Source organism: Mobula hypostoma, chromosome 11, assembly GCF_963921235.1.
Source record: "Mobula hypostoma chromosome 11, sMobHyp1.1, whole genome shotgun sequence".
NCBI lineage: Eukaryota > Metazoa > Chordata > Chondrichthyes > Myliobatiformes > Myliobatidae > Mobula > Mobula hypostoma.
This window is the reverse complement of record NC_086107.1, coordinates 97,696,023-97,709,697: the sequence shown is the minus strand read 5'-3', so window position 1 is coordinate 97,709,697 and position 13,675 is coordinate 97,696,023. Positions and strand designations below refer to the sequence as shown.

General features: G+C 48.3%; 1 protein-coding gene and 1 long non-coding RNA gene across 2 annotated transcripts in view; one reads left to right on the top strand and one right to left on the bottom strand.

Moving 5' to 3' along the window:
• Positions 1 to 13,448, bottom strand: part of LOC134353980 (uncharacterized) — a 50,138-nt gene extending 36,690 nt beyond the window's left edge. Inside the window, exon 1 of the long non-coding RNA XR_010019705.1 lies at positions 13,010 to 13,448. This is a non-coding gene — a long non-coding RNA (uncharacterized LOC134353980). The remainder of the gene's footprint in view (positions 1 to 13,009) is intronic.
• The window catches only part of LOC134353979 (matrix metalloproteinase-17-like), a 59,530-nt gene that overhangs the window by 10,679 nt on the left and 35,176 nt on the right, over positions 1 to 13,675 (top strand). Inside the window, exons 2-4 of the mRNA XM_063062597.1 lie at positions 304 to 436; positions 3,079 to 3,232; positions 10,112 to 10,386. Of these exons, the coding sequence (XP_062918667.1) occupies positions 304 to 436; positions 3,079 to 3,232; positions 10,112 to 10,386 (562 nt within the window). The remainder of the gene's footprint in view (positions 1 to 303; positions 437 to 3,078; positions 3,233 to 10,111; positions 10,387 to 13,675) is intronic.

Here is a 13,675-nt window from a genome sequence, read left to right as displayed (position 1 = left end):
CAGTAATTGCTGCCAGGGGTGCATCTACTAAATACTGACTTGAAGGGGGTGAGTAACTCTGTAATCAATTATTTTGTATTTAATAATAGTAATAAATTTAGATCAATTTTGTAACACAATAAAACATGAAAAGTTCTCGGGGTGGGGGGGTTGAATACTTTTTATAGGCATGTTATGTGTCTAAGACCTTTGCACAGTTCTATACGTACATTGACAATAAGTGTACTTTGAACTGTGTGAGACTGGGAATGAGTGGGACTGACAGAGTTACAACTATCGCCACTTCTTGTCACCCTCTTTCAGGACTGGCTGACCCGTTATGGTTACCTGCCGCGCCCGGACCCTATGACGAACCAGCTCCGGACCCTGGGGAGCTTGACCAGTGCCATCAAATCCATGCAGAGATTTGCTGGGATTGAGGAGACTGGAATTCTCGGTGAGATCTTGGTGGCATTGGCTGATCAATATCCATGTGGTGAAAAGCGAGCAAGAGCTGGGAATTTCGGAGAATTGATGGGACGAGGAAGGGGGGAAGGGAAAAGCTGAGGAGACAAAAAAGGAAAGTGTAAGATGGTCAGCTATATTGACTCTAACAGAAGCTCTGTACCATTCCACAACACCAAGTTCTTTTCAAACAGTGTGCTCTCCTTCTCCTGTCCCAGGGCAGGGCAGTGCTGCCCTCCTGTACACTATGCAGCCATGGACAACCCACGGTGGGCAACTTTAAGATTAACCAAACTGGATTCTGGGCAAAATTGGTAATCAATGGCCATTTCCCAGCTTTGAGGCTTTAATCCCACTCTAGCAACTCTAGTGGGCAGGCCACACCCGGCAATGCACCAGAAATGAGATCCTTCCCAGTGCAAGAGTGGAGATTCCTGGCCTCCGGCTGCCCCGAACAGTTGGAGAAGGTGCATTAGAAAGGCACTGACATCCTCATGACTCCACACCAGGGACATGTTAGACCATTCAGTTCTGGTTGCCTCATTATGGGAAGGATGTGGAGCCTTTAGAGAGGGTGCAGAGGAGATTTATCAGGATGTTGCCTGGATTATCCCATGTCTTATGGGGATTGGATGAGTGAGCTAGGGCTTTTTTCTCTGGAGTGAAGGAAGATGAGAAGTGACGGGGTAGGGGCTTAATAAAATGATAAGTGGGCAGCTGGAGACATTTTCCCAGGGAGTAGCTGACATGAGGGGGCATCATTGTAAGGTGATTGGAGGGAAGTACGGGGGGGGGGCGGGGGGATGTCAGAGGTAAGTCATTTACACAGAGTGGAGAGTCTGAGGAAGGCCCTGCCTAGTGTTTGTCTTTCTATCTCTTTCTATCTATCTGTCTCTATTTACCTTTCTCTCTCTCTCTCTATTGGTCTGTCTATCTGTAATTTTCTCTCTTCCCCTCTCTCTATCTACCCCTCTCTTCTTTTCCCCATTCTATCTGTCTGTGTTTTTCTCTCTCTCTCTCTCTTCCCCTCTCAAGCTATTTCTCCGTCTGTCCCTCTCTCTTTATCTGTCTCTCTTTCCCTGTCTCCATCTATATCTCTGCTTTTCCCTTCTCTATGTGTCCTCGTCTCTATCTTTCTGTATCTCAATGGATATATATTCTCAGGGATCTGGTGACACAATGCTTCTATTTCCTTCCCTTACAGACATTTGTGAAATCAATATAATTTAACTACAACTCATTAGTGTTACGATTGCCTCAAATGATTTGAACTTCATTTCCTAACTGCCTTGGTGAAATGTGAATTCAAGTTTCCAGATGTGTAGGCCATTTGTTAGAGAACGGATAGAGGGGGGTGAACGGTAGATTTTAGAGACCAGCACGACTGTTCATTTGTGGTCAAGCTGAGAAGCAAAATGTTCAGGTTCCACAGTCGCCCATACCACTATATGCCCAGGTTCTACCTGTCGTCCTGGCTACGAAGGATGGGTCTGGCCCCACTCCCGCGCAACGCCCCAGTCAGCTGGTTGTTGCCGGCATACCTGTCCTTCGTGGAGAAGTTCTTCCAGGAGAACGCCTTTGACCACAGGGCCATCAGGCAGTGGTCGGCACGTAGTGTCCTGCAGGCACTGCAGGAGAAGGACGTGATGGACACAGGGGGGTGGTTCCCGGAGCAGACTGTCCAGTTCATCTGGCAAAATGCCTCATCGCCAGACCTCACCAACAGGCACCAAGACCTCGCCTGGCTGGCGGTGAGAGGGGCCCTCCCAGTCAGAGCCCTCCTGTACACCCGGAACATCGTCTCCGCACCCCACTGCCCACGGGAGGACTGCAGTGAGGAGCAGTCTGTGACCCACCTCTTTGCACACTGTCAGTTCGCAAAGAGGGTGTGGAGGAGGATGGATGGGCTAGTGTCACGGTTTATCCCCAACAGCTGCCTAACAGAGGACTCTCTGATCTACGGGCTGTTCCCGAGGACGCACACGGAGACCAACGTCCGGTGCTGCTGGCAGATCATCAACTCGGCGAAAGACGCCCTTTGGTTGACCCGAGACTTGATGGTCTACCAGCACGTAGATCAGAGGTTCCCAAGCTGGGGTTCACGGACTCCTCGGTTGATGGTAGGGTCCATGGCATAAGAAAGAGTGGGAACCCTTGCTGTAGGGGAATGCTTTTGCCTGGCACGTTCCAGGCTATGGGAGTACATGCTGAGGTACGCACTGAAGCTCAGCGCAGCCAGCGGGAAGAGTCGGAGGGGAAGAACAACAGCATAGTGTTCTTCCGTAACCACACATAGAGGAGCTCAGCTGGGTGCGGAAGCCCCTCCAACTACAAAAAGGTGTGGGGGGGGCGGGTCTAGAGTTTAAAAAGATAAGTTAACACTGCCAAATATACAATATTGACCAACTGACACTAAGAATGTTGAAAGAGGTTTTTTATCCCATTGATTTTGCTTGTGTATATATTTTATTATGAATACAGTTACTGTCAACCAGGCAGGGAAAGGGTGTCAGACAAGGAAATCTGATGCTTTAACCAATTTCTCCCGGGATCAATAAAGTATAACTATGTCTCTTCCCTCTCTCCATAATACTCTTTCTCCACCTTCACCCTGTCTCTAAATCTCCCTAACAGATCAGAGAACGCTGGAAATGATGAAGAAGCCGAGGTGCTCGCTCCCCGACATTATCGGCACCTCGGAGATGATGAGGAGGAGGAGGAGGAGGAGGAGGAGGAGGCGGTATGCGCTGTCTGGAAACACCTGGGGGAAGAAGGTTCTCACCTGGAGGTGGGTGCGACACTTTTTTAAATGAAGAGGTGTCGAGGGGAAGGGAGGGCTGGGCCTCTCATAGGCTTAGGGTGGAGTTCACTGATCTGCTCTGGTGTGGGGCGAGGGTCGGTCGTCCACGTACAAGATGCCTCGAGGACTGGCCAGTGGGGAATGGGAAGTTATTATTCTTGACAGGAAACTAAGGCCGATAGATGTTGAGATCTTGCAAAGCTCTGGGGAGCAGTGGGGACTTATGAGGCCCTACATGGGTCACAGAGGCTGGTATGTAAATACATAGGAGAGTACAGCACATGGACAGGCCATTCTGCCCACAATATTGTGCCAAACCAGTTAAAAATACCTAAACGCTCATCCCTCTTACCTACACCATGTCCTTATCCCTCCATCTTCCTTATATCCATGTGCCTATCCAAACATCTCTTAAAAGCCTCTAATGTATTTGCCTCTACAACCACACCAGGCATCCACCACTCTCTGAGTAAGAAAACTTACCCCTCACATCCCCTTTGAACCTACCCCCTCTCACCTTCAAAGCATGCCCCCTGGTATTAGACATTTGAACCCTGGGTAACAGATACTCACTGTCCACTCTATCTATGCCTCTCATTATCTTATAAACCTCTATCAGATCTCCCCTCAGCCTCCAACGCTTCAGAGAAAACTATCTACATTTGTCCAGCCTCTCGTGATAGCACACGCCCTCTAAACCAGGCAGCATCCTGATAAACTTCTTCTTCACCCTCTCCAAAGCCTCAACATCCTTCCTGTAGTGGGGTGACCAGAACTGTGTGCAATACTCCAGATGTGGCCTCACCAGAGTTCTATAAAGTTGCAACATAACCTCCAGACGTTTTGAACGTACTTACTGTAAGTAATTATGAAGGTTAGAATGTCCCTGTTTATGGGAAGAGGAACTCAAAGTCAAGATCAGTTTTACTTGTCACACGTAATTATAACAACTGCGAAACTTTTGAATCAGTGGCTGACACAGTTCGAACATGTGCAGGAAGCAGCCGCTATAACGTGCTCACAACTTATTAACCCGCACCGTAGAACTTGGGAATGTGGGAGGAATCCGGAGCACCCGGAGGAAATCCATGCAGTCGCAGGGAGAACAGAGACTACAGGCAGAGGTGGGAACTGAACCCCTCGAATTAGGCACCTTAGGCACAAGTATAAAGCTGGCGGGGTGGGGGCTAGGCCTTTTGCACAGTACTGGAACATTTGACCCATTCAAAGAAAACATCAAGTACCCAATGCGTGAAAAAACAAATCATGTAAACAGCAAAGAAAGAGCGAATAACACACAGACTCCTTGAAACAGTCTGGGAATGTTCAGTTCAGTTCAGTTTAGCTCTGTTTTGATCGCTGACTGCGGGCCACAGAGACAGTCCACGTCAAAGTCCACAGAAAAATGTGTAATATGAACCACAGAGTCCTCTAAAAACAAGTTCAATCCACCAGCTGTGCAAATCAAACCTCACCCAAGACCCAAGGTCTCTGCATCGGCGGTGCAGAGGAGGTTCACCAGGTTGATTTCAAAGATGAAGGGGTTTAGACTATGAGGAGAGATAGAGTCACCTGGGACTGTCTTTGCAGGAATTCAAAAGAATGAGAGGAGATCTTATAGAAACATATAAAATTATGAAAGGGATGGATAAGATAGAGGCAGGAAAGTTTTTTTTATTGGTAGGCGAGACTAGACCTAGGGGACGTAGCCTCAAGATTCGGGGGAGTAGATTTAGGACGGAGATGAGGAGGAACTGCTTTTTCCAGAGAGTGGTGAATCTGTGGAATTCTCTGCCCAATGAAACAGTGGAGGTTACTTCAGTAAATATACTTAAGACAAGGTTGGATAGATTTTTGCACAGTAGGGGAATTAAGGGTTATGGGGAAAGGCAGGTAGGTGGAGATGAGTCCATGGCCAGATCAGCCATGATCTTATTGAATGGTGGCGCTGGCTTGAGGGACCAGATGGCTGACTCCTGCTCCTATTCCTTATGATCTTATGTTGCTGATTGACTGCTAGGCTACTGTGTTGCCCTTAAGATTGTGCTTCATTAGTAAAGCCACATGTGGAGCGCCGGACAGTCTTGCAGTAACAAAACAGACCCTTCAGCCCATTTTGTCCATGCTGACCATCAATTACTGATTTGGACCGATCCTATTTTATTCCCCCAACAACTCCCCCAGATTCTACCACTGCACCAGGGGCCATTTACAGAAACCGTCCACCCCTGTTAGGAATGTGGGAGGAAACTGGAGCCCCAGGAGGAAACGCGCACGGTCGCGACGGAAACGTGCAAACTCCACATGGATGAATCCCAGGTCCGGACCGAACTTGTGTGTCTGGTGCGGCGCCCGTCCTCGTTTAAGGGCGGATGTTGCTGATTGGTAGGTGGGTGCGCCTTTCAGGGTTCGCGCAACGCTGGCACTTTTCCGCAGCACGGTCCCCGTCGTGTAGGAGACACACCTGATCTCAGGTACAGCACAGCTGCAGCTGGAACAATGCAGTTTTATTGTGGGTGGGCAGCATGGCTCCGTGTGGGCAGGTCACCTCTTACAAACCTGATGGAGATGATTGATGAGGTTCAGGGTGCTGTCTGCATTTGATATATTTATTTATTATTTATTCAGATAGAGAGTGGAATAGGCCATTCCGGCCCTTTGAGCCATGCCTCCCAGTGACCCTCCTAATCAACCCTACCCTAACCACAGGGCAATTTACAATGACCAACACTAACCTACCAACACGGTAGGTCTTTGGACTGAGGGAGGAAATCGGAGCACCCGGAGGAAACCCGCGCAGTCACAGGGAGAATGTAGAAACTCCTTACAGGAGGCGGCGAGAATGAGGCAAATGGAAAATGTTTGACTGGGTCCCTCGTGGTTGGCTAATCCGGTGGATTAAGTTACCTGGTGACTTGATGGATGGGATTCAAGACTGGCTTGGCCCACTTGCTACTCAAAGTAGCGAGTAACGTAGCTCAAAATAGCAAGCAAACGTTCAAAAATAGTGAGTAACATAATTCAAAATAGCGAGCAAACGTTCAAAAATAGTGAGTAACATAATTCAAAATAGCGAGCAAACGTTCAAAAATAGTGAGTAACATAATTCAAAATAGTGAACAAAGAAGCATATTTACTCCGAAAAATAACAGATGTGTGCAATCCAGCCTGTCATCCCACTGCTCGAACATGGGACAGCAGCCCTGTGAGGCCCCAGCCAAGCTCACCACACTGTAGCACTTTTGCATCTCTCACCTGGTCTGCAGCAGCAGGCAAGGCCGAGGTTTGAGGACTAGACCTTGCTACAAACCTCCCATGTCATCTGTCCCTCCATCAGACGAGAGCAACAGGCCTGAGGCAACGTGCATTATCACTGTTCAACAGAACCCCACGGGTATACTGCACCAACTTTGATGCTTCCGAGTAGCGGGAAGCAACTTGGGGAACTTGTGGTCAGGGTGGTAAAGAAGCCACAGGACGCGCTGACCTTAATCAGTCGGGGCATTGAGTACAACAACTGGGAAGTCGTGTTGTAGCTGTATAAAACTTTGTTTTGCCACGCTTGGAGCATTATGTGCAATTCTGGTCCCAGCATGACAAGAAGGATGTGAAGTCTTCGGACAAGGTGCAGTAGAGGTTCAGTGGGATGTTTTCTGGGTTAGCGTGTGTTTACTGTCGGGGGAGGTTGGACAAACTTCCATCGTTTCCTCTCGAGTGGTGGACACTGAAGAGTGACCAGATAGAAGCTTCTGAAATTACGATAGGGTTGGCATAGTCTTTCCCCCACAGTGGAAATGTCAGGTCCCAGAAGGCAGAGCTTTAGGGAGGGAGGGGCAATGTGCAACTCAAGTTTGTTTTGTTACACAGAGTGGTGGGTGCCAACGAGAGGAGGTGGTGGAGGCAGATACAATAGCTACGTTTAATAGACATTTAGTCTGGAAGATGAATAGGCAGGGGAGTGGAGGGATGTGTGCAGGCAGACTGGGGACTAGTTTATTTTGGCACAATGGTGCTGTACCATTCTGTGTTCAGTGACCAGGATGCTGCAGACACAAATGGCCGGACAAGGCTAGGGAGCTGTTACGTTCCCAACGGACTGAGAGGCTCTGATAGATTTTCTTCTGTTTTTTTTTTCTAGATGTGCAGAACAAGCTCTCACAGGCAGCATATCCTGCCTGTCTGCTGCCCGGTACCCCTCTGTGTATGTTGTACCCCCTTATGCTTTATCCAGTTCCCCGACAACTGAGTCTGCCTCCCAGCCGCAGGCTCCATGGCCTGAGGGAGAGGTCAGGACGCATCATATGGTGACAGATGGCCACTACATCTGGGTCCTTGGCCTCCTTCCTCACTGCGGTACTATCAGCTGCACTTAGGCCCTAATAGGATGGCCTCAGTAGATCCGCCCGCCCTGTGGTTGCCGTGGAAGCGGCCCTACCTGGGAATCTAAGGTCATCTGTCCTAAACGTACAGAACTGTGCAAAGGTCTTAGGTGCTTATATATAGCCAGGGTGCCTAAGACTTCTGCTCAGTACTGTATTTGTTGACGTGGGGCGGAGAGAGAGTTTGTAAATCTGGCAGGAGCAAAGGCTGTTGGGAACGGTGAAGGTGGAGTGCCTCGGGAGGGCTGTGGAACAGGTGGCAGAGAGGGAGTTTGGCGGGGGGGTGCGCGGGAGAGGAATTGGTGCTGGTGCAGACACACCCAACCATGAGAGTCCAGGCAAGGTCATTTGATTCCAAACAATTGGTTTATTGATCATTACAGAATGTCTCTCTGGTGCTTCCTGCTCCCTCCCCCCTTCACAACCATGAGTCCCCTCTCCCTGCCCCCTTCCCACTCTCAGTCCACAATACAGACCCATATCAGAATTAGGTTTCTCATTACTCACATGACATGAAATTTGTTTTTTGTTTGTAGTAGTAGTACAGTGCCAAACATATAATTATGACAGTACTGTACAAAAGCCTTGGGCACATGTATATGGTAGGCAGCCTGATTATTTTGCACAGTACTGTAGAATACTGCAAAACTAAGACACTGGTGAGGCTACACAGGAAGTACTGTGTACAGTTTTTTTTTTCTCCCTGTTATAGGAGAGAAACCATTTCACTGAAAAAAGTGCAAAGAAGATTTACAAGGATGTCGTTCGAACTCAGGACTGAGTTATAGGGAGTCTGGACAGGCTAGGATTGGAGCACAGGAAACTCGTGGGTGACCTTATACAAGTCTATAGGGCCATGAGGGGCATAGATGTGGTGGATGGACGCTATCTTTTTCTAGAGAAGGCCAAAAATAGATACGAACGGTAAGTTTAAGGTGAGAATGGGAGCATTTAAAAAAGACCTGAGGAGGCAAGGTTTTCACACAGAGGATGGTGTGAATATGGAGTGAGGTGCTAGAGGAAGTGGTTAAGGCAGGTGAAATGACAGCATTTAGATGATTGCACGGACTGGAAATATTTGGAGGAGTACAGAACAAAGGAGGGGAAATGGATCCAGCATAGATTGCCACTCGAGACAACACTGACAGGATGCCAGTATCCATGCTGTATGACCCTTTGACACTAACCAGAAGACACGGAGCGACTCACCAAACTTAAGTTAAGGATTTTTTTTTGCAACAGTACAAAGCTAACCATGGCAAAAGCCCTCAAGACCTCAAACTCCTCCGTTAAAGCTACCCCAACCTTGACTGCTTTCAGGGTTTATCCACGCCTCCCGATCCTCTACATCACTCGCTCTGCTGTGCCACCACGTCATTCCCTCACATCTTCTCTCAATCCTCCTCTGCAGAAGCCCAAATTTAAACACAAGGTCATAGGAGCAACACCTCTAGGTAGCCTCCAATCTGATGGCATGAAACATCGATATCTCCTTCTTCATTTCTCACTCTGGGCCCCTTTTTAACTCTTGTCCTCACCTGCCTATCACTTCCTCTTGGTGCCCCTCCTCCTTCCCTTTCTCCCGTGGTCCACTCTCCTCTCCTATTGGATTCCTTTTTCCCCAGCCCTTTACCTGAACAGAAAAGCCTACAAACAGTAGTGGATACAGCCCAGTCCATCGCGGATAAAACCCTCCCCACCATTGAGCACATCTACAAGGAGCGTTGTCATAGGAACGCAGCATCCATCATCAGGGACCCCATCATCCAAGTCGTGCTCTCTTCTCCCTGCTGCCATCAGGAAGGAGGGACAGCAGCCTCAGGACTCACACCACCAGGTTCAGGAATGGTTATTACCCCTCCTAACATCAGACCCTTGAACTAGTGGGGATAACTTCACGTGCCCCAGCACTGAACTGTTCCCACACTTTCAAGGACTCTTCACCTCATGTTCTCAATGTTCATTGCTTCTTTATTTATTATTATTATTATTGTTTGATCTTTTTTTGTCTTTTGCACACTGGTTGTCCGCCCTGTTGGTACGGTCTTTCTTGGATTCTATTATGGTTCTTGAGATTTATTGAATGAATAAATGAAGAAATGAATGAAAAAATGAATCTCGGGGTTGAATATAGTGACATATATGAACTTTGAACCTCCCAGCTTCTTCCTTCATCCCTTCCTCCACCCACCTGGCTTCATCTATCACCTTCTAGCTTGAACTCTTTTCCCCCTCCCCATCTGGAATCTTCCCCCTTCCTTACTAGTTCTGATAAAGGGCCTCGGCCCAAAATGTCGATTCTTTACTCTTATCCGCAGATGCTGCTTGACCTGCTGTGTTCCTCTGGCGCTTTGAGTGAATTAAACACAGCTAGTTAGGTGAAAACGGCTACTCCTGTTCTCAATTCTTCGTCCTGTATGTGCATCTCCAGGTCACTGCTCTTGCCTTTAAAACTGCCTATCCCAACTCTTCGTCCTCTCTCCCACAGGATCAATAAGTATCCACAAGTAGCTGACCTGCGTCAGGAGGTAATTACTAATCTGCTACACTACGCCTTCTGGGTGTGGAGCAACGCCTCACCTTTGGAGTTCCAACAATCGAGTGGGGATGTAGACATCCTCATTGAGTTTGGGAGATCTCAACATGGTGATGCATACCCATTTGATGGAGCGGGGGGCACTTTGGCGCATGCCTTCTTCCCAGGGGATTATCCGATATCTGGAGATACCCACTTTGATGAAGACGAGACCTGGACCTACAACAGTAAGTATCATCCCAGCGTAAGCATGTGCACAGAGGGCGGTCCATGCATCACTGCCCAGTCAAAAAAACTCTGTCAGGGGTTCCCAACCTTTTTTTACGCCATTAACCCAGGGGTCCATGGCTCCCAGGTTGGGACCCCCGGCCTCGTTGTCCCATCAAACACTCTGTGGGTAACCAAGGCACATGTTACATGTAGAATAGGAAAGGAAAGGTACGTCGCATCCGGTATTTCTCCAGTTAGCGGACGACTTCCTCCCACGCCGCTCTGACGTAGTGATGTAGTGGGAAATCGCGTACGAGGCAAGTTACAGCAGTGGTTTGCCATTGCCTTCTGCCGGGTGATTTTTTTTTTCAAAGAGATCACCAGCTCTTAACCCAGCACGGATAAAAAGTGTGCAGGGGAACCGGCTGGATTCGAACTCGGGCCCTCCCACCCCACAGTCCAGCGCTGATGCCACTACAGTAGATTTCTGTAAACCATAAGATGGTCCACTGTCTCCTTCACCACCAGGTCCAACTACCCGAAAGGGCTAGGAACTATAGCAGAGTGGTCAGGTCCTTTCACTACAGAAGACTTTAAGATATACTGTAGGAGCAGAAGTAGACCACTTAGCCAATCGACTCTGCTCTGCCATTTCATCATGGCTGATCCATTTTTTTCCTCTCAGCCCCAGTCTCCCCGTAACCCTTCATGCCCTGACTAATCAAGAACCTATCAATCACTGCCTTAGATATACGTAAAGACCTGGCCTCCACAGCCGTCTGTGACAATGAATGCACAGATCCGCCACTCTCTGAAATCCCTCCTCATCTCTGTTCTAAAAGGGCGCCCCTCTATTCTGAGTGAGGACTGTATTGATTATAAATCAAGCACATCCCCTCTACATCATCCTGTAATTGCACTTCATCAGGCACGGTTGACTACCCTTGTGCAGAAGGGGATAGGAGGTTCTGCAAGGCAACTCCAAGTGGATGTGGAGCTGGAGCAGATGCCAGAAGTCACAAACCATCAGGGAGGGTAGTGGAAGTGCCCAGCTGGTCAAGTGGTATCGGGGGGGGGGGGGGGAAGTTGAGCCAGCCTTTCAGTTTAAGGACCCTTCATCAGTACGGGAGAAATGGGGGAGCAGACCCTGCCAGCTGCAGGGTGGCAGGACGGCAAGAGCAAAGGGAAGATTTGTAAGGCTCAAGCTATCGGTATTGGAACAAAAGGATAACACCCAAATCGAAACAAAGATATAGCTACGGTATTCTGTGGGAAATAGTAACAGACCTTTCATCCCATCCTATCCATGCTGACTATCAAGTACTTATTAAATCACATTTACTAGTATGTTGTCTGTAGCCTACAGTGCCTTGGGGATTCGCGTGCTCGTCCAAATGTTTTTTAAATGCTGTGAGAGTTTCTGCCTCCACTACTTGCTCAGGCAGTGCATTCCAGAAAAGGTACTTCCTTGGATCTCCTCTTAAACTCCCTCTTTCTCACATCGAACCGACGCTCTCTCGTCTTGGACAACTCTGTCGAGGGAAAAGGTTTCCGTCAATGCTCTCTGTGCCACTCATAATTGTGTGAACCTCTATCAGCCTCCTCTGCTCCAATGAAAACTAACTCAGTCTGTTCATCCTCTCCTCATAATGGAAACAATCCATCCCAGATCCCAGTCTACATCCTGGTGACTCTCCTCGGCACCTTTTCTTTCCAGATTAGATTAGATTATGAGGACACTCAGTCCTCGTTTATTGTCATTTAGAAATGCATGCATTTAAAAATGATACAATGTTCCTCCAGAAAGATATCACAGAAACACAGGACAAACCAAGACTAAAACTGACAAAACCACATAGTTACAACAGTGCAAAGCAGTACCATAATTATATAAAGAGCAGACCATGGGCACGGTAAAAAAAAGTCTCAAGTCCCGATAGCCCCATCATCTCACGCAGACGGTAGAAGGGAGAAACTCCCCCTGCCATGAACCCCCAAGCACCGCCAACTTGCCGATGTATTGGAAGCACCCGACCGCAGCCGACTCTGAGTCCGTCCGAAAGCTTCGAGCCTCCGACCAGCCCTCCGACACTGAGCACTGAGCACCATCTCTGCCGAGCACTTTGACCCCAGCCCGGCTGCTGAGCAACAGGCAAAGCCGAGGATTCGCGGCCTTCCCCTCCGGAGATTCTGGATCACATAGTAGCAGCGGCAGTGAAACAGGCATTTCATTAGCTATTATTATTAGATATTATTAGATATTAGATATACTTTAATCCCGAGGGAAATTTGGTTTCGTTACAGCCGCACCAACCAAGAATAGAGCGTAAATATAGCAATAAAAAAAACCCCAACAATCAAGCAACAAAATGCAAACTATGCCAGATGGAAAATAAGTCCAGGACCAGTCTATTGGCTCAGGGTGTCTGACCCTCCACGGGAGGAGCTGCAAGTTCGATGGCCACAGGCAGGAACGACCTCCCGTGCCGCCAGTGTTGTATCACGCTGGAATGTGGCCGAAGTCCAACAGTAAAAAGTTCAATATCCAGTCTGCAAACACGTTCCTCGATCATAATATACCCCGGATTGCACCATCCGTTGTTAGCCAGAACAGTAAGAACAAAACTCCTTTACGCTTACCACTCTCAGTACACTTCCGGTCAGCTGGAACAGTATTACCGACCGAACTCCTCTTCTCCAAAAGTCTCTATTGTCTCGACCCGGTCCTCTTTCCTCGGCTTTGAGATCCCCCTCTGCATCCTCTGTGTGTTTTCCTCCGGATTTCAGCAGAGGTGTCCGCCGCTCTGTTAGCTAAGCCGGCCGGGATTTGCTGGTCCGTGAAATACACAGTGTGACCTTGCTTCTGTCCCGCGTGTCGGCATGTAACCATTTCCAGCGCTAAAGAAAACCCAAATAAAACTCTCTCTACCAGCATGTTAGAGAGGGTGCAGCTTCGACGTGTTACCGTGAGAAAAAAACGTGTTACCGTGTTACATTATCTTTTAACGTAAATTAAAAAGTAAGAAGAAGAAAGTAAAAGAATAGATCGGAACGGCTGTACCAGGCTGCATGCACGACTGGCGCATGCGCACTAAGCACTATCTAATATCTAATAATATCCAATTATACCTTCTCCTGTGTATTCACACCCTTCCTGTGATGACCAGAACTGGACATCGTGTCCCAGCGTTTTACAAAATTGCACCACAGTCTCTCTACTTGAATGTTCTCTGCCTGGATAGTGAAGGCAGGGTATTCCTCGTTACCTTATCTACCTCTGCTTTCACTATCAGGACTCGTACACAT